The sequence below is a fragment of the Schistocerca cancellata genome, chromosome 4, assembly GCF_023864275.1.
Source record: "Schistocerca cancellata isolate TAMUIC-IGC-003103 chromosome 4, iqSchCanc2.1, whole genome shotgun sequence".
Lineage (NCBI taxonomy): Eukaryota > Metazoa > Arthropoda > Insecta > Orthoptera > Acrididae > Schistocerca > Schistocerca cancellata.
The window spans coordinates 699458257-699480476 of NC_064629.1; the positions used below are offsets into that span (position 1 = coordinate 699458257).

Genomic DNA, 22220 nt, shown 5'->3' on the forward strand with positions numbered 1-22220 from the left:
CAGGCCTCCTGGACAATGTCTGTGGACTAACTGCTGTGCCTGCCCCTTCCCTACGCCGTCACTAAACTTCAGCTTGGAGGGGAATGCACTCCGTGTTCATGCCTCGAGTGGCCTCCCGAGACCATCCGACCGCCGTGTCATCCTCAGAGGAGGATGCGGATAGGAGGAGCATGGGGTCAGCACACCGCTCTCCCGGTCGTTATGATGGTATTCTTGACCGAAGCCGCTACTATTCGGTCGAGTAGCTCCTCAAGTGGCATCACGAGGCTGAGTGCACCCCGAAAAACGGCAACAGCGCATGGCGGCCTGGATGGTCACCCATCCAAGTGCCGACCACGCCCGACAGCACTTAACTTGGGTGATCCCAAGGGAACCGGTGTATCCACTGCGGCAAAGCCGTTGCCTTTGGAGGGGAAGGTGGACAGATTACCTCTCTATCTCGGTTCTCACTCACCGCAGACATTACTTGTCCTTCAACTAGCTCTTCAGTTATCCTTACAGCGCTGAGTGCACCACGGCCCTGTCCTCTCACTAAGAAAAATCCGTAGCCTTATCGGTAATCGTATGTGGATACACCATGTGTCAATTGGAAACTCAGACCGCTAAGTTATGGAGGGGTTTGAGACAGTAAACAAACGGAATCATGGACTTATTCGTGAGTAACGAGCTACTGTCTACTTCCTGTTTATAGATCCATTTGGCAGACGCGCTATTAACTACAATGGATACTAGAAAAACTGTTGTGTAGGGATGGTGCCCTTGTGTGATCCAGTGTTGTTTAGTGGATGACTGCTTATATACATCCTTGTGATATCTATCCGGGATATTGTTCCTCGGCAAAACATGAAAATCTGTATTTCAAAAGCTAGGCTGCGAAAACAGATGTCGCACGGTCAGTGATGTGGTTTGGGAAGTGTGGCTGTTGATATACTTTCCGGGATGTGAGGTCGTGGTCCAAGAACTTTTCTGCTCCTTACGTTTCGTCCAGGACTGCGCTGGACTTCCTCAGAGGCGCTGCTCCGCTGAGTCTTGCCGACTGACTGGTCGGGTGTCTGAGAGCGACTTTATATTGTGAGAAAGGGGGGCGTGGTTCAGGTGACACGTGATGAGCAGTGATAATCCGTAGCAAAGATAAGGTTGACTATCGATTACACCTTGTCAAAGATAAAAATTGTTAGCAATTTTGTAGAGCCACTGTCCATATATCGCTAAGTTTCACAGCCTCCTCTTTCCTATTAAAATTATCGTGATGTTTATAAATTTCGATAGCTTCTCTATAAAGCCGTGGATAGTAATTTAACGTTGTAGATAAAACTTCGGTATCCGAAAACTTCACTTGGTGGTTGCCTGGTTGAAGAGCATGTTCCGCTACAGCTGACATGACACATTTGTGGTTTGGTCCCATGGCAGAAAGGCCTTGGACGATTTCTTTGATTATCTAAATAAAATTCACCCAAAAATACAGTTTACCATGGAAATAGAAAAGGAAAACAGAATATCTTTCTTGGATGTCTTAGTTATGAGACGGCCCGATAGAAGCTTGGAATATAAAGTTTTTCGGAAGGCAACACATACGGACAGATATTTACATAAAAATTCTAATCATCATCCTCAACAAAAAAGAAGTGTCATAAAAAGTCTTGTCGATCGAGCGGAACGGATATGTACACCTGAACATTTGGATGCTGAAGTGAAACACCTGAAGCAGGCTTTTGAAAAAAACGGCTACTCAAGAAAAGAGATAAATAGAATTTTGCGTCCAAGGAACAGAAACCCAAAAGATAAGAATGAACCACAACGACAGAAAAATACAGTAGTTCTCCCTTTTATTAAAAAAGTAACAGATCGGATCGGTAAGATTTTACGAAAACATGACATAAAACCGATCTTTAAACCAACAAAGAAAATAAGTCAAGTACTACGATCTGTGAAGGATAAACGCCCTCCCCTGTCGACATGTGGTGTGTATAAAATTCCATGTACCTGTGGTAAAGTTTACATTGGTACTACCAAAAGAAGCGTAAACACGCGACTGAAAGAGCATAAAAGTCTTTGTCGACTTGGAAAAATAGAAAAGTCAGCTGTAGCGGAACATGCTCTTCAACCAGGCAACCACCAAGTGAAGTTTTCGGATACCGAAGTTTTATCTACAACGTTAAATTACTATCCATGGCTTTATAGAGAAGCTATAGAAATTTATAAACATCACGATAATTTTAACAGGAAAGAGGAGGCTATGAAACTTAGCGATATATGGACAGTGGCTCTACAAAATTGCTAACAATTTTTATCTTTGACAAGGTGGTAATCGATAGTCAACCTTATCTTTGCTACGGATTATCACTGCTCATCACGTGTCACCTGAACCAGGCCCCCCTTTCTCACAAATTGTAAGTCGCTCTCAGACACCCGACCAGTCAGTCGGCAAGACTCAGCGGAGCAGCGCCTCTGAGGAAGTCCAGCGCAGTCCTGGACGAAACGTAAGGAGCAGAAAAGTTCTTGGACCACGACCTCACATCCCGGAAAGTATATCAACAGCCATGTCAACCGGTCTTGAAAGCCTTCATTCTACAATTGGGAAGTGTGGTTTGCAGGAAAAGCAGATGCCAGGCTGAGAGTCATTGGAAGAGCCCTAAGAAAATGTGACTCATTCACTGCAGAAGTTGTTTACAAAACAATCGTTGAATTGAGTGTCACACATGTCTGCTACCCTCACAGTATAGAACTAATAAAGAAAATAGAAAATATCCAAAGAAGAGTAGTACGTTTAGTCATGGGTTCATTCAGCAAGTAGGAAAGTGTGATGAAGGTGCTCATTGAACTCTATTGGTAGAGTTAGACATTGTGCATCACGGAGAGAATGCACATAAAATTTCGAGAACATGTATTCCAAGAAGAGTCATATAACATATGCTTCCTCCCACAAACCTCTCGCGAAACGCCCATGACGAGGAAATTAAAGAAATTCGAGCTCATATAGTAGTTTGCTGACAGTCGTTATTCGGGCACACCATTCGTGAGTGGAGTAGGAAAATTGGGTGGGGATAACAGTGGTAAACGTGAACAGCACACCGTAAGGTGACTAGCAGAGAACAGGTTTAGAAGTAAGTCATAAGCAAGATGACTTAATTCTGGTGAATGCGATGTTTGCATCTAACTCTGAAAAGGATCATAAATGTAACAACACATAAAATCATGAAGAAAAATTTTCCTACTGTGGAACGTACTGAATGAAACGAAAAGATTTGGAAAAAAAATGTGACGTACCACGAATATCGTCAGGAGGGGCCCTTTGGAATCGATAAGAGAGTGAATCGTGCTGGGAATCGATATTAATAAATTCAGGATGGTACTCATAGGGTTTGATACCATTCCTCACAAAGGCACTGTTACAATTCTTTGAGTAATGTTGGTGAAGGGTAGCGAGCATGTAAATATTTTCCCAGTATAAGCAATGATAATATTTGAATCCACTGATGAGAAGGCCAGGTATGATGTGTTGCCTCATTCTCGTACTGATCCAATAAGATTCGGTGTTTGTAGCAGTGCGATTGAATCTATTATGATCCAGGAGGATGAAATACCCTACAAGGGGCAATGGCAGCACCAATACCACACGTTCGGTAACGTCGGATTACGGAAGTGATAGGGAAGTGTGACAGTGAGAAATCAGTGAGGTGCAATATCTCCATGTACTGCCATCAGTGCATCTAAACATCATGGCATGGAATCCACGTGGTCTTTATCCGAGTCCAAATAGCTTCATTAGACGTTGCTGCAGGGCGGTGACGAACGAGTTGCCGACCAACCATACACAAAAGATATTCCGTGGACAGCGTGACAGGCTATGGAAGCAATTGTAACTGCCGTTCTTCTCCAAAAATCTTGGACATTCTACACCCCATATGATTGGACTTGAGTTGTTGGCACACGGCATGTTCTGTTATCTGAAAGACGATCACTACTTGGGGCTTTAAGCCTATCTGGTGTGACAGTTGCTGCTTACATTGTCCTCGGTACATATGAGTAGATGTCACATGATGCATCCATTGGTGCTCCAAACTGCTATACTTGCATTTTTCGACAGCCTGATAAACAATATAGGTTATGTGGTTGCAGTCATAGCGTTAGCGTGTGACACGTATGCGTTACTACGGGACAGGTTATAGCGGGACTAGCCTGAGAACTCTGAGTAGGCCAGATAAAGCACTCGCTTGCCCATTGCAACCTGAGTTTGCAGTTTCTGGCCAGTGAAAGCAGACACAGTAACTTACGTGGAGCAGTCCAACTCGCTGACAGCTTACCCCTCGTGGGAAACGGAGATACCAATAACGAAAAAAAAAAAAAAAAAAAAACACGAGTCACACATCGTCAATAACTGTCGATTGCATCGTATGCAAATTGTACCGACATTGGTTCACTGCACCTGTCGAGAAAGTCACTGACTTCACTCTGTGGAAAATAAATACACATATACATACATACAATATGCTTAAATATATATAGACTCTAAGGCAAAAAAAGGACGCACCAACCTGCACCAATAAGGAATTATCAGAAGAGGACGGAAATCGGTACATGTGATGTACATGTAAGCCAAAAAAATGATTACAATTATAGAAAAACTGGATGTTTTATTGAAGAGAAACAGCTTCACAAACTGAAAAAGTTAATAGCGCACTGGTCCACCTCTGGCTTTTATACCAGCAGTTATTAGGCTTGACATTGATTGATAGAGAGGTCGGATGTCCTTCTGAGGGATATCGTGGCAAATTCTGTCCAACTGGCACGTTAGATTGTCGAAAACCTGAGATGGTTGGAGAGCCCTGCCCATAATCCTCCAAACGCCCTCAATTGGGGACAGATCCGGCGACCTTGGTGGCCAAGATAGGGTTTGGCAAGCACGAAGGTAAGCAGTAGAAACTCACGCCGTATGCTGACAAGAATTATCTTGCTGAAATGTAAGTCCAGTGTTGTTTGTCCTGAAGAGAAACAAAACGGCACATAGAATATCGTCGACGTACCACTGTGCTGTAAGAGTGACGCGGATGACAAACAAAGGCGCACAGACCATCACTCGTGGTTGTTGGGCCGTATGGCAGGCAACAGTCAGTTCAGTATCCCACCGCTGGACATCTGGGATCAGATCGAATAGGAAAGCATCTCCGAAGACGACGCTACTCTGGCCAATGAGATTCCAGGCCGAAGACGTGTCTGGAGACGTCCCGGACAGTGAGGGGATGCCACTCTTACTTTGGCCCGCCATACAACCTGCTAACGAAGGAGTAACGGTCTGGGGTGGCATTTCAGTTCATAGCTGTACCCCTTTGTTTGCCATCCTCGGCGCCCTTATAGCACAGTGGTACGTCGACGATACTCTACGCCCCGTTTTGTTGCCCTTCAAGGCAAGTCATCTTGGGCTAATATTTTAGCAAGATAATGCCCGTCTGCACACAGTGAGAATTTCTACTGTTTTTTTTTGTGCTTGCCAAACCCTACCTTGACCAGCAAGTTCGCCAGAGTCTTCCCCAACTGAGAAAGTTGGGAGCATTATGGGTAGGGCCCTCCACCCACCTCGGAAGTTTGACTGTTGGACAGAATTTGGCACCATATCCCTCCCAACAACTCCATCAATCAATGCCAAGCCCAATAACTGCTAGCAAAAGGGCCCCCTCTTGAATAAATCATCCAGTTGTTCTGAAACTATAATAATTTGTTTGTCTGTACATTTACATCACATTCGCCAATTTCCGTACCATTCGGATAATTCCTTCGTGGTGCGTTTTTTCCCCTAAAGTATATCAAAAAATGTGCTGCTATTGTAAATATTTCTGTACCGATCGGAAGATCACCTCTGACGTTGTTTGTAAACATACACTCAGTTACCGTGTGCGCTACACTTACGGACAGAAAGCCGCACTTAAATGGATTGCAGCACTTCAGATGAAAGTAAAGCACCGGAGGGGACGCATTCGAGACATCAGTGGAAAACTAGAGTGAACATCCATCATGCCATGAAGAACGATCACGACCAATGATCGGGCCGTATCATCACTTTAAGCGAAGAAGACTGGTCAACCAGGGAAGTTACCCGACGTGTGCACCGAGCCAAAATGATGTGGTGCGGACATGGGATCGGTTCCAATTGGCAGGTAGTGTTTGAGTACTTACAACGCACAGGACATCCACGTACGACAGGTGCGCATAATAATCGATATCTACGGCTTTTGAGTCAAAGGAACCGTGGTCCGAGTGCTCCAGAACTGAATTCGGCATTCGAAGAGGCTACAGGACGTCGTGTATCGCATGAAACTGGTAGGAGACGATTGTATGATGCGAATCTCCATTTCCGTGGCATGCACTTCGTCGTACACCTCAATACCATGGACTTCGTTGCAGATAGGCAAGAAATCACGTAAAGTGGACACACCAGGATTGGCTGTGGGTGTTAGTTACTGTCAGAAATCAGATCTATTTGTTCCTTGATAATCTCTGATAACATGTTTGGACACAACCCGGTAATATCGAACACCTCCAACACTGTGTCCCAGATGTGCAACAAGGTGGTGATGGAGCAATGTTCCGGGGTGGAATTACATGGGACACCGTACGTGTCTCGTAGTTGTTGAGGGCAATCTCCTGCTCTACGGCACAGAGGCGAGATTCTGCAACCAATAATGAGACCGTATCGCCAACATGGTTTTGAAACTTTCATCTTCGTGGATGATATCTCACCCGATCATCATACTGTTCCCATGAACACGTTTCTTCGGCATGCTAGGATCACCAGAATGGAGTGACCTGTCTACTACTTGGACATGAACCCAACCGAACGTGTGTGGGATCGACTGAAACGAGCTGTTTTTGGACGTCGACAATGACCATGTACTCTGCGCGACTTACGCAGAATCGCCATTGAAGAATGGGACAATTTGGACCAGAGCGCTGGTTTGATGATCTCATCAGTGATATACCACGACGGATTCAAGCCTGCATCCGAACAACGGGACGTTGCACCACGTACTAACGTCGGCGAGGACTACTCCGAATAACTCCCCATGAGAGACAAATTACTTTTCTCTTTACACTCTTTTTTTAAATTTGGTTGTCTGTACACATTGCCAATGAATATATACGCATGCTTCAAAGCCAAGTTTTGTTTTCTGTGCCACGAAATTTCGTAATAAACGTGTGACGCAGAACTTCTGTTGATGTGTGGATTTGTCTGGGACACAGGGGCATATTAACTTATCCCCTCCTCTCCTTGATTGTGACCAAGATTTTTGGGAGGTCTCTTTTGGTTGTAAGGCAAATGTGGGAACCGGAAATCCTCTGAACTGGGACTCCCTCCGCCCCGCTATGGGTCCGCCTGCTCTCTGACTGAAAAAGCCCTGGCTCTAGATTGGCTCTGAAATCGAAACAGCTTGTTCAGCCTTTAGGGGAAGTGAATAAGTATTAAAATAAGTAGCAGTCAGTAGTCTTCCTTCTGCAAACGATGGCGGGGACAGCTGCCGAAAGCTCGATAATTTTATTTGAAATGATGCGACTTGAATACTGAGAAGATGGTACTCGTGTTCTTATTAGAGGTAACAATCATCTTTACATTTCTCTTCACCCTATCAGGAAGTTTAGCCTTTCTTGCACTTATGATTTTAGTGGATCAAGTTTCACAATGAACTCTGCTTTCATGAGCCTAAATAAAGTACTCTAAATACCTGTTGTCGCAGATATCCGAATTAAGTGGGTAAAGATGATAATATAATGTCTAGCACGGCGATAGACCAACACAATACGTACTTATTGGCATGTCAGGATACGTCTAGATGATTTGTAGGACAAACTAAAGACAGAACGCTACCGGTTGGTCGGGAAACAAGTTCTATAAATAAGCATTTTTTACCACTATGTTCGTATTAGCTTCTCCAACGCGAATACTTTTCAGCCTGATTGTGAACTCTGGAATCCAACTGGAGGTGGACCGTTCTGCTTGAGCGACACACAGTGTATCAATCAAAAGTGAACGTAAAGGTTCAGCATCGGCAAGATGTGTGCCCTCACCTGGACTGTCCTTCACCTGGAGCCGCAGCTGAGACAGCTCCTGGTCGCCGTTGTCGAAGATGGCAGCGAAGCTCCCGTTGACAATCTTGGGCGACATTGGCGAGTTGGCGAGGAGCAGGCTGGAACCGAACAGCTCGTTGCGTGCACGCGTCTCTGAAACACGATTAAATCCATGTGTGCCTCGCAATCTCGTACACTCGCTTCTCCATGTCTCACGAAAAAAGTAAAAACACTAGTGAAATTTTCTATGAGGAATACTTCTGGCATAATTGTATCAACATAAGCGCTTAGGTTACAACATAGCTGCATATTTAGAAACTGTGGAACTAGATTTTATTGTTAGTACCAGTAATATTCATGTGTCCGGACGTACAACTCCTGTACTTAAACTAAGAAATTAGACTTCATGATACAGTGGCGCAGCTTGACAGCTTGTGAGGATACCAGAGAAATGCTTGACACATATTGTGGTGTCACCGCCAGACACCACACTTGCTAGGTGGTAGCCTTTAAATCGGCCGCGGTCCGTTAGTATACGTCGGACCCGCGTGTCGCCACTATCAGTGAATTGCAGACCGAGCGCCGCCACACGGCAGGTCTAGTCTAGAGAGACTCCCTAGCACTCGCCCCAGTTGTACAGCCGACTTTGCTAGCGATGGTTCACTGTCTACATACGCTCTCATTTGCAGAGACGACAGTTTAGCATAGCCTTCAGCTACGTCATTTGCTACGACCTAGCAAGGCGCCATATTCAGTTACTACTTCAAGAATGTATTCTGAACAGATAATATTGTGACTCATGTACCGTCAAGAGCGACGTTCATCATTAATGGATTAAAGTATCAAACTAATTGTGTCCGCTTTCTGAATTCTCATTTCTTGTCATGTTCCAGACCTCACGTCAGTATAGTTCTTTCCTCTTCACGCCAGCCTGCGTGAGCTACAACGCGTGCATTTCGGCTTCCACTCGTAACACGGTGTTGGCTCTTCTGCCAACACAAAACATATGACAACCCATTATAAGACTACTTAGTTGACCAGCAGCAGTGTGTGTGTGCGTTTGGGCAGAGGTATCTGGTATAGTGGTAGATACAGTATCTCAGCTGTAGGAAAGCAGATTGATTTACATATGCCATGTCGATGTACTAATCGTGTATCGGCAGCAGGCAACACCCACTTACAGTGCCTGAAAAAAAGTGAAGCATGCAGAAGACATCGTCGGAAGCGACAAGTAGAACGGCCACCAGAGTGCATTACTGTTGTTAGTATTTAGAGTTACTACCTATTCAGACAGCATATATAAGGGGCGTGAATAGCGGCTTCAACATTCAACAAATGACCCAACAAAGCAAACGCGAGGCTCAAACAGCTCTACACTATGCTTAACAGGCGTAGCACACTGAATAGGAGGGTGCCTAGGTCCATGTACATGACACTTAGTCGACCCCTAATGACGTACGCAGCCCCTGTCTGGGGATACGCTGCGCCCACACGCCTGCGCCGTCTGCAGCTTATACAGAACAAAGTACTCAGAATGATAAGCAACGCTCCGCGCTACACACGCACCGCGGATCTTCACCGGGAATATCGGCTAGATGCCATCTTGCAGGTATTTCAAAAACTCTCCACACGACTGTACAATAACACGAAACACTCGCGTAACCCGTTTATCCTTTCTCTGGGTAACTACGACCAGTACCATAGATGGAAACATAGTAGACCAAAGACACTATTAGCAAGAAACTAAACATCTATGGTCCATAGCACACTAACGCGACAGTACTGGCGAGCCCCTGCAACACAGCTACTACTGGTAACCCCAGATGCTCGACCCACCGAAAAACAGGCAATCGCAGGGAAACCGTACTGTACACAGCACGCAAATCAGCCCCCCCTCCTACACTGTGAGCTGATCTATGACCGATCGCCCACTAATATATGACGACCTTGAACTGTTACAGGGACGCAGCAGCTGCAGCAAGCCCTACAACGAGCTTCCGCAACGACAAAGGTAAAGATGCACGATACCTCGCACTAACATAACCACACCTTGCATGCACTGTCGCAGCTAGCAAGTCGCTACTGCCCTTACTATCAGTCCTACTGTCGCAGAGGTTTTTTTCCCTTGGCGCTTGCCTTGGCACCTTTTTTCCTCTGTCCTTACAACGGCTATCCTTCCATCGCTTTCGTCCACTTTCCATCTCCTGATTGATCATGTAAATGAGTAATCTTACCCAGACGCTTGGATAACATCACAGACCGCATCCTGTCACTCCTGATTCAAAAACTAACATGTTATACGGAGGTGGCAGTAGAACTTTTGGTTTGGTCACCACGTTGGTGTGGGTGTGGAGGGGACCCATAAAAAAAAGGCACTGATTACTGCAAAGGACACGGAGATGCCGCGTACTCGTTTGAGACAGCATTATCAGAACTTGTCAAAATTTGTAAGGGGCCACATTGTGAGCCTTCTTTTGTCTGGCTGGTCGAATCGTACAATATCCAGATTTGTGGAGCATTCGATGTGACACAGGCCAGATGTTAGACACCATGCGAACGTGTGGTTAAGCATATTCGTCATCATGGTTCCTGTCGCCTACTTCTGGCGACCACAAGAGAGGATCGCTGTATTTTGCACCATACACATGTGCGTTTGCCATCCGCGTATAAGCAAGGGAGTACGTAAAAAAAACATTGTCATCTCGCACCATTGGTCGGAGACTAGCAAGAGCCGGACTAGGGAATTGCCGTTCCATTTATATGCTGCTGTTAACACCGGAACATAAACGGCTACGTTAAGAGTCGTAACAGGGAAGCATGTACAGTTGATGAATGGAATCGCATTGTTTTTAACGATGAGTCACGCTTCTGCAGTACCCTGTATGACCATCGTCGGCGCGTATGGCGGCGATCTGTGGACAGATACTTTTCTTGCAGTGTTTCAGAGAGACACAGCGGTATTAATACTGAAACCACGGTGTGGGGAGTCATCGGCTATTACTGCCGGTATAGGATGGTACTGATATCTTCATGTGAAAATTTTCATGCGGCAGTATCTTAGCGCCATTTTCCAACAAGACAATGCTCGTCCACAAATAGGACATGTCTCAATGAACTGTCTGCGTGTTGTTGAGGTACTCCAGTGGCCATCAAGATCAACAGATCTAAACCCGATAAGAAAACGTGTGGGACCAGCTCCGACATCAACTCCATCGCAGTGCTAGTATCCAGGATATCAAGAATCAGTTAGAAAAATGTGGACCAGCTTGCCTCAGGGGAGGATACAATGGCTTTACGACATCATTCCCAACCGAATCAGTGCATGCATCCAGGCTAGAAGGGATGCAACGCCTGTCAAGTTCTTCGTCAGCTTGATTCGATTTTGTAATCACTGAAATACCGTAACATACCCAACAATCTGTGAAGTTTCGTTTCGTTTTCTCCTTCCCTTCTGGGCGCTTCACTTTTTTTTTGCCAAGCTGTATATTACCAGGCTCACTCTCAATGTGTGATTCCTTCTGGTGGGGTTTCGGCAGGGTCAAAGCTTACACCACAGTTTTTACCAGAGATGTTGGTAGAATCGAGAAGATCCATTTTTATAGCTCCACAAAATCTCAGTTTTCGTTCTTGAAAGGGCTTAGAGAGAGTGAGACTACCACCTTGGCGTATGCCAAATTTCAAATGGTTCAAATGGCTTTATGCACTACGGGACTTAACATCTGAGGTCATCAGTCCCCTAGACTTAGAACTAAGTAAACCTAACTAACCTAAGGACATCACACACATCCATGCCCGAGGCAGGATTTGAGCCTGCGACGGTAGCAGCCGCGTGGTTCCGGACTGAAGCGCCTAGAACCGCTCGGCCACAGCGGCCGGCTATGCGAAATTTCACATGCCCCTCACAACAGCTGCATCTAGGTTAGACGTAAAAAATTCAAGTCTGTGTGGTGTAAAATTTTAAAACACCTCTTTCAGATGTATTTAAATTTGATGTGAATGGAAATAAAACTTTAGACAGGGTGATTCAGCTGCGCCTACCGACATTGTTTCAGGAACCCCACAATTCCGTATCTGGCTTTCAACAGCCACGAGCGAGATCTTCACATTCTCTCGCTCGCTACGCGCAAACTACAGAAAAAATGAATTATTATTATTATGTAGTATTCTGCCTAGTGGCAGGTCCTTATCTTCGTATGGAGAATTTCTAATTCCACTGTTCCCTGTGTTCAGCTTCTTCCTTCAGTCTGTTGTACCTCCTTCCATCTTTGATGTCGTCCAGATGTTTAATTCTTCTTCCTCTTCCGGCGTTTCCTCTGAGTTTCCCTTCGACAACATCATGTATGAGTCCCTCGTGTCTAAGTACATGTCCAATCCAGTTGGCCTTTCTCTGAAGAATTGTACGCAGAATACTTCTCTTCTCTCCTACTCTTCGCAGTACATCGTCATTTTTTATGCGATCTGTCCACTTGATCTTTTCCATTCTCCTCCAGCACCACATTTCAAAGCTCTCTAAGTATTTTTTCTCCTTCTTTCTCATGGTCCATGTCTCTGCTCCATACAGTGCAATGCTCCAAATGTAGCACTTTATCAGTTTTTTCCACAATGCCAAACTCAACTTGCTGGTCAGACCATTTTTGTAAGAAATGTAATGTAGTTAAGTTTTGTACTGAAACACGTATTCGCTGGAGGACACAGTTTCCGACTTATTCAAGGAAAACGTACAAAAGTGACCTGCAAGCGCACATCTACCCCCACATTCATCCATCACCAGTCAGGATTTCTAGTATGTTGAGCGTGGTACTCCTTCCTATCACTGTACAGAAATTTCAGACTACACGATCTATCCTCGATATTCGACCTTTTTTGGTCTCTGTTGACTGGGCTATTACACCACCAGCATAATCGGCTAATTCGTTAACATTATTAGTTTAAACGTGTCCGTGACGGTAATGAAACAGATAAGCGACTTTTGCAAACTTTATGCCAAAACTAATTACGCTGACAATTCGACGCAAACTTAAACGTTACAAGCACAGTAGTTTCACAGTCAGAATTCCTGACGAACACAACGAAGTAACTGTTCATTTTATGGTGTTAAAATTCACAAAATTGTTAGGTAAAATTTATACAAACGCCAGATTTATAATTAGTAAGTGGTCGACTAAGCAGGTGGCGTAATAAGGCCAGTCAGTGAAGAGCAGTACAGGTCGAACGTGGGAAATAATTGATGCAGTCGCAAAAATTTTGTACAGTGATAGCAAAGAGTGCCATGAAGAACATATCAGAAATCCTCACAGGTGGGATCTGAGTGTGGGAGTGGGGGCGCGTTTGAAGGTCACTTTAGTATGTTTTTCCTTAATAACTCGAAAACTATGGCCTATAGCGGAAACATATCCCAGAACAAAATTTAACTACATTAAATTTCCTACAAAAAGGTCCTAGTTTGCTCGTAGCGAGCGAGAGTGTCAAAAATCTCATGTGTGGTTATTGAATGCCAGATGCAGAATTACGGATTGCAAAAAACATCATAAAATAGTCGTGAAATACTTGTTTTTCTCTCAGTATTCTTGAATACGCAAAAACTGGCGATTGCAGAGGAATACAATATATTTGGCCTTCTTCCTATTGAGATCAACAAATATCACAGACAAATAAAATGTGTTTGCACAATTTATTGCAACCAACAACAGTGGTATGGTGTCATGTTACAATGAGTTGTGGTCTAGCCTGGGGAGCAATTTTCTCCGTCTGCTCATTTGGTATGTTTCTGGGACACTTTGCAGCCATGCATATGTTGTGAAAACAGACGGATAGGACAGCACCAATAGCATTGCCTGGGGAGCTGTTAACTTTAGGAGCTTGTCAGCTTGTACGTCTCTGCATGTGCTTTCTACGGGACTGTGATGACTACGGTCCATAAAGATGCAGCGAAGTACATCAGCAGTAGAGTGCAAACCACCAAAAGAGGAATGCAGAACCCAAGTGTATAGTCAAGTCGTCAACACTGAGCTAGTTTTTCACATATCAAACAGTTTCGTACAGCGGACTGATCTGGCTCTAGTATAAACTGCAGCAGATTTTATAGACCATGTGAGGCAAGAGGAATTGCTCAGCATAGCTGCTTATGCTGCGGCCTCTAGTGCAGCTCATGGCTATAGGTGGATGCAGTCCATTTCTGGAGGTTCGTAGCTAGCGGGAAACATTATGAACATTTTAGCCATTTCTTTCTGCCTCAGTATTTACGTCAACTACTTACCTACTGAAATCTCCTTGAACTCGCTTTGAAATTGTTCTGACAAACTGTTCAAAATTTTCCAGCTATCCTTGTCTCGTGCCAAGTCAAAAATGCTTCTCGTTCTTAATATATGCTTCCCTTCAAAGGGCACCTGTGAATACATTGTCAGTTTAAATATGATAAGATATGGCGTATAACTATGTGCGCTACATTCACAACCGCGTGTAAGTGCTCTACCGATCCGACACAAATACATGGGATAGGGGCCATGAGCAGTGAGAAAGTGTATCACTTCTTGTTTGATAGGTTTCCTATTATCTTATTACTTATGTACTGCATGTTGACCTAATCCTCAGCGTACTTTTTCAAGTCCCTCTTGGTTATCCAGTAGATAGCAATTCCATATTTAAAGTATCATCAACAAAGCATCTATGGGAGCTGCACCAAAAGTACTAGCGTTATGTAGCATTATGTTAGTTGAAATTCTCATTCCGATAGCACCCCTTACAATTTTGAACCTGTGAGACCACACTATGGAACTACACTCCTGGAAATTGAAATAAGAACACCGTGAATTCATTGTCCCAGGAAGAGGAAACTTTATTGACACATTCCTGGGGTCAGATACATCACATGATCACACTGACAGAACCACAGGCACATAGACACAGGCAACAGAGCATGCACAATGTCGGCACTAGTACAGTGTATATCCACCTTTCGCAGCAATGCAGGCTGCTATTCTCCCATGGAGACGATCGTAGAGATGCTGGATGTAGTCCTGTGGAACGGCTTGCCATGCCATTTCCACCTGGCGCCTCAGTTGGACCAGCGTTCGTGCTGGACGTGCAGACCGCGTGAGACGACGCTTCATCCAGTCCCAAACATGCTCAATGGGGGACAGATCCGGAGATCTTGCTGGCCAGGGTAGTTGACTTACACCTTCTAGAGCACGTTGGGTGGCACGGGATACATGCGGACGTGCATTGTCCTGTTGGAACAGCAAGTTCCCTTGCCAGTCTAGGAATGGTAGAACGATGGGTTCGATGACGGTTTGGATGTACCGTGCACTATTCAGTGTCCCCTCGACGATCACCAGTGGTGTACGGCCAGTGTAGAAGATCGCTCCCCACACCATGATGCCGGGTGTTGGCCCTGTGTGCCTCGGTCGTATGCAGTCCTGATTGTGGCGCTCACCTGCACGGCGCCAAACACGCATACGACCATCATTGGCACCAAGGCAGAAGCGACTCTCATCACTGAAGACGACATGTCTCCATTCGTCCCTCCATTCACGCCTGTCGCGACACCACTGGAGGCGGGCTGCACGATGTTGGGGCGTGAGCGGAAGACGGCCTAACGGTGTGCGGGACCGTAGCCCAGCTTCATGGAGACGGTTGCGAATGGTCCTCGCCGATACCCCAGGAGCAACAGTGTCCCTAATTTGCTGGGAAGTGGCGGTGCGGTCCCCTACGGCACTGCGTAGGATCCTACGGTCTTGGCGTGCATCCGTGCGTCGCTGCGGTCCGGTCCCAGGTCGACGGGCACGTGCACCTTCCGCCGACCACTGGCGACAACATCGATGTACTGTGGAGACCTCACGCCCCACGTGTTGAGCAATTCGGCGGTACGTCCACCCGGCCTCCCGCATGCTCACTATACGCCCTCGCTCAAAGTCCGTCAACTGCACATACGGTTCACGTCCACGCTGTCGCGGCATGCTACCAGTGTTAAAGACTGCGATGGAGCTCCGTATGCCACGGCAAACTGGCTGACACTGACGGCGGCGGTGCACAAATGCTCCGCAGCTAGCGCCATTCGACGGCCAACACCGCGGTTCCTGGTGTGTCCGCTGTGCCGTGCGTGTGATCATTGCTTGTACAGCCCTCTCGCAGTGTCCGGAGCAAGTATGGTGGGTCTGACACACCGGTGTCAATGTGTTCTTTTTTCCATTTCCAGGAGTGTATTTTACACTGGTGAGGCAAGTTAATTGTACTGATGCAACTTAATTACGGTCTTGCTGGATCCAGAACGCACACGGCTGCAGCACAGATAATATGCGTGGCCCCTATTCAACAACATATACCGGCAATCTCACTTTTTAATAGTCTTTTACTTCCACATAGTACGTGAAGCAAACGCTTATCAGTATTTTATTTCGCTAGTTTAAACATCAGCGTTAAGAAGGGATGTGGCTACCTTCTACGTCCGCAGATTATTGCTGGAATATCCTTCGAGAGAGAAACATTCAAAATACAAGAGAAAAAAGTGATATGCATTACAATTTTCTGTAATTTCTCATGTTAAATAAATGCAACAAAGCGTATAAACAAAGATTACTGTGTTATATGTTAGATCTCACCCTCCATTAATGTGATAAACTTATAACATCATAAAAACGTGAATTTATTTAGCGAATTTCACCTCATGTTTGCTGCACTATATCAGAAACAGAAAAGAGAAATAAAATTGCGATTACTCATAAACTATCACTGACAGAAAAAAATTAAAACAGTTTTGAATTCAGCACTCTAATTACAACTAGGATAAAAATGTATTTTTCAGAAATAGAAAATAAGTTTTTTTGTAGAACAGTGTACTTAGTTCGTGATTCACCTTCTTTCCTTAGAGTGTAAATACTGCTCAAAAACATTTCCACCTAGCTCCAGGGAGAGGAGGCTTTGCATATAGCCCATGTAGCACAAGCTACAACCATGTTCCGGGCTATTATGCCGTGATCGAGTGGATCTCACATTAAAGCTCAACATTTCGTCCCCATCTATGGAAGACATTTTCCAGGAGTCCGTAGCTTCTTTGAACGTCCGAGTCGCACTCAGGCTCGCTAGTGACTGTCAGTAGCGAGCCAGGGCATCAATCGGACATTCAAAGAAGCAACAGTCCTCCCTGAAAATGTCCTCCACAGATGGGAACGAAACTTTGAGTTTTAATGTGAAATTCATTCGAGCACGGCATAGCAGCCCAGAACATTTTATTAATTGGAAAAGTAACTGTTAGCTTTTTTAAGTGAAAATAATAATGTTGTTTAGAATTTAATTTGTATGAATGGATAGAATTTTTAAAGCACTGGAAATAACGAATAATTCACACTGAATATGTCTGAACGTTTGCAGAATGCATTCGTCATATCTATATTCTCAAATTGCATGTTATGTATTACAAAACTGGCATAAGGATTTTATGTACACATTTTGTTTCATTCCGATTAGATCCGCATAAAGGCACTTTTGTACTACAATATTGTTGACAGAAATTATTTGCTTTGCATTGTTGGCAAAACTTCCCTACAAACCGTTTTCGATATACTCTCGAATAGAACGATGGAGCTGCCAACTGAACCTATAGTAGAAACAGGATACTCCCAAAGTCTGACAACCTTTCGTTAGTAGTAACGAAACTAACCAGTACTATTTTTTTCAGCACTGATTTATGTTCGTTTCACCAATTTGATTTCAGCCACAGTAAGCCTTTATAATACACTACTGGCCATTAAAATTGCTACAACACGAAGATGATGTGCTACAGACTCGAAATTTAACCTACAGGAAGAAGATGCTGTGATATGCAAATGATTAGCTTTTCAGAGCATTCACACAAGGTTGGCGCCGGTGGCGACACCTGCAACGTGCTGACATGAGGAAAGTTTCCAACCGATTTCTCACACACAAACTGCAGTTGACCGGCGTTGCCTGGTGAAACGTTGTTGTGATGCCTCGTGTAAGGAGGAGAAATGCGTACCATCACGTTTCCGACTTTGATAAAGGTCGGATTGTAGCCTATCGGGATTGCGGTTTATAGTATCGCGACGTTGCTGCTCGCGTCGGTCGAGATCCAATGACTGTTAGCAGAATATGGAATCGGTGGGTTCAGGAGGGTAATACGGAACGCCGTGCTGGATCCCAACGGCCTCGTATGACTAGCAGACGAGATGACAGGCATCTTATCCGCATGTCTGTAACAGATCGTGCATCCACGTCTCGATCCCTGAGTCAACAGATGGGGACGTTTGCAAGACAACAACCATCTGCACGAACAGTTCCACGACGTTTGCAGCAGCATGGACCATCAGCTCGGAGACCATGGCTCAGGTTACCCTTGACGCTGCATCACAGACAGGAGCGCCTGCGATAGTGTACTCAACGACGAACCTGGGTGCACGAATGGCAAAACGTCATTTTTTGGATGAATCCTGGTTCTGTTTACAGCATCATGATGGTCGCATCCATGTTTGGCGACATCGCGGTGAACGCACATTGGAAGCGTGTATTCGTCATCGCCATACTGGCGTATCACACGGCGTAATGGTATGGGGTGACTTTGGTTACACGTCTCGGTGCCCTCTTGTTCGCATTGACGGCACTTTGAACAGATGTGTTACGATCCGTGGCTCTACCCTTCATTCGATCCCTGCGAAACCCTACATTTCAGCAGGACAATGCACGACCGCATGTTGCAGGTCCTGTACGGGCCTGTCTGGATACAGAAAATGTTCGACTGCTGCCCTGGCCAGCACATTCTCCGGATCTCTCACCAACTGAAAACGTCTGGTCAACGGTGGCGGAGCAACTGGCTTGTCACAATACGCCAGTCACTACTCTTGATGAACTGTGGTATCGTGTTGAAGCTGCACGGGTAGCTGTACCTGTACACGCCATCCAAGCTCTGTTTGACTCAATGCCCAGGCATATCAAGGGCGTTATTACGGCCAGAGGTGGTTGTTCTGGGTACTGATTTCTCAGGATCTATGCACCCAAATTGCGTGAAAATGTAATCACATGTCAGTTCTAGTATAATATATTTGTCCAATGAATACCCGTTTATCATCTGCATTTCTGCTTGGTGTAGCAATTTTAATGGACAGTAGTGTATATCTTCATGATGAATATTCTGTGGACACTCCCGTGTTCCAACATGACAGCATTCGTGTTCAGAGTGTGGTATGTGTACATTCCTGGTTTGAAGAACACTCAGACACACTATAGTATCTCGACTGACCCACAAACTCACCCGAAATTTTGTTCATTGGAAATGTCTGGGACGATTTAGAACAAGTTTTCGAAAACAGTAGTCGACATCCCTATAATCTGGTAGCTGTACGGGATCTAATGACAAATGAGTGACCTAACACACACACACACACACACACACACACACACACACACACACACACACTACTCTGAGCACCATTTCAACTCACAGGAAACACAATTACGAATTCTTTTGAGTTTGAAAGTTTTATCCATTACAGATGTGGAACAGTGCGACTGTAATGAATAGAAGTTTTCGGAAATAACAGTCAGTCGTCTTTCGTGATGGTTCAACTTTTGTTATACCATGACTGCTCTCGAACAGCATAACGACTCATCTGCAGATATTACACACATTTAGTGATAGGTTGTAGCACTGTAGGAGTCGTCTAGCTATGCCAAGATAGAAAAAACGATACAGTAAGTCCTGAATTTGGTATCAGGACTTGCTTACACCATAAGATTTCAGTAATACATGATGTAAGTAATTCGTGATACCTTGGAACGTTCAGTGCTTACTGTATCATTTTTTCTATCATGCCACAGTGGCATGACCGCCAAAATCCTACACAAAATCATTAAAGGGTGTAAAACGTAAACTCCGTCCGCAGACGGTTGACGTATGACATTGCAGTCAAATGTTTTCGGTTCCCATTGGAGAGGCACGTCCTTTCGTCTACTAATCGCACGGTTTTGCGGTGCGGCCGCAAAACATAGACACTAAACGTATTACAGTGAACAGAGACGTCAATGAACGAACGGACAGATCATAACTTTGCGAAAATAAAAAAAGTAAACTTTTCACTCGAGGGAAGACTTGAATCAAGTACTTCTCATTCCGCAGCTGGTCACGCTAACCACGGGACCACGGCGCTCCTGGGCTCACATTAGCCTTGATGTTGCTTATCTTGCGCATGGACTACTCATTTTGTATATTTTGCTTATTTTTTTCATAGTTCCACACAACTTCTTCCTGTTTTCTCGATTGATCCGTGTTCAGTTTTTAAGATCTATCCACTGTGCCAACTTATAACTAAATCTGAGGGGGGTGCGATGGGGAGGTTCCCTTGTCAGTATCAGGAAAAGACGGTGCAGTGGTGCTGGCTGACCTGCGAGCGGCACCTTGGCGCGCGGCCGATCGGGCTGCAGCACGGTGTCGGCGGTGGCGCGGATCTCGGCCCAGTCGCGTGCGATGTCGTCTGGGGTGGTGCGCGCCGACGTCACGGTGAAGCGGATGACGTAGCGGCCGTTGAGCGCGGCGGGCACGCAGTGCACGCGGCCGCGCGCGTTCAGCCGCTTCAGCAGGCGCTCGGTGAGCGCGTTGTCCCCGCGCAGGCGCAGCACGACCAGCCCCAGGTGGCGCTTGGCCGCCACCTCGAAGCGCGGGTCCGCCGCCACCATCGCCTCCAGCTGCTGCGCCAGCCGCACTCCCTGCACACCGCCAACGTCTCACAGCCTTCCCTTCACAATTATTACTGGAGTTGGTCAAAGTTTAAGTGGCGAGTTGTCAGGCGTGGTGCTCTACTCTGGTAGTGTACATGGAAAGCGAAAGTTCGTGGGATCAAACTCCTGCAGGCTGACTAAATATTTCAGTCTGCCTTTTACCTAGCCTTCGCCTGTTGGGGTAGGTTAGGGGCATGCAAATCGCTATACCGGGTGATCAGAAAGTCAGTATAAATTTTGAATAAATCACGGAATAATGTAGATAGGTAGATTAAAACTGAAGAAACTGCAAAAAAGGTGGGAATTTAAGGAGATGGGACCTGGATAAACTGACTAAACCAGAGGTCGTACAGAGTTTCAGGGAGAGCATGAGGGAACAATTGACAGAAATGGGGGAAAGAAATATAGTTGAAGAAGAATGGGTAGCTTTGAGGGATGAAGTGGCGAAGGCAGCAGAGTATCAAGTAGGTAAAAAGACGAGAACTAGTAGAAATCCTTGGGTAACAGAAGATATATTGAATTTAATTGATGAAAGGAGAAAATATAAAAATGCAGTAAATGAAGCAGGCAAAAAGGAATACAAACGTCTCAAAAATGAGATCGACAGGAAGTGCAAAATGGCTAAGCAGGAATGGCTAGAGGACAAATGTAAGGATGTAGAGGCTTTTCTCACTAGGGGTAAGATAGATACTGCCTACAGGAAAATTAAAGAGACCTTTGGAGAAAAGAGACCCACTTGTATGAATACCAAGAGCTCAGATGAAAACCCAGTTCTAAGCAAAGAAGGGAAAGCAGAAAGGTGGAAGAAATATATAGAGGGTCTATACAAGGGCGATGTACTTGAGGACAATATTATGGAAATGGAAGAGGATGTAGATGAAGATGAAATGGGAGATAAGATACTGCGTGAAGAGTTTGACAGAGCACTGAAAGACCTGAGTCGAAACAAAGCTCCGGGAGTAGACAACATTCCATTAGAACTACTGACAGCCTTGGGAGAGCCAGTCGTGACAAAACTCTACCATCTGGTGAGCAAGATGTATGAAACACGCGAAATACCCTCAGACTTCAAGAAGAATATAATAATTCCAATCCCAAAGAAAGCAGGTGTTGACAGATGTGAAAATTACCGAACTATCAGTTTAAAAGGTCACAGCTGCAAAATACTAACGCGAATTATTTACAGACGAATGGAAAAATTGATAGAAGCCGACCTCGGGGAAGATCAGTTTGGATTCCGTAGAAATATCGGAACACGTGAGGCAATATTGACCCTAGATTACAATACTGAAGCTAGATTAAGAAAAGGCTAACCAACGTTCCTAGCATTTGTAGACTTAGAGAAAGCTTTTGACAATGTTGACTTCAATACTCTCTTTCAAATTCTGAAGGTGGCAGGGGTAAAATACAGGGAGCGAAAAGCTATTTACAATTTGTAC

General features: G+C 45.1%; 1 protein-coding gene across 1 annotated transcript in view; it reads right to left on the reverse strand.

The window, feature by feature from the left end:
- Positions 1-22220, reverse strand: part of LOC126183444 (histidine decarboxylase) — a 385906-nt gene that overhangs the window by 50878 nt on the left and 312808 nt on the right. Inside the window, exons 13-14 of the mRNA XM_049925432.1 lie at positions 20448-20769; positions 8059-8211 (exon numbers count right to left, since the gene is read on the reverse strand). Coding sequence (XP_049781389.1) covers positions 8059-8211; positions 20448-20769 — 475 coding nt within the window. The remainder of the gene's footprint in view (positions 1-8058; positions 8212-20447; positions 20770-22220) is intronic.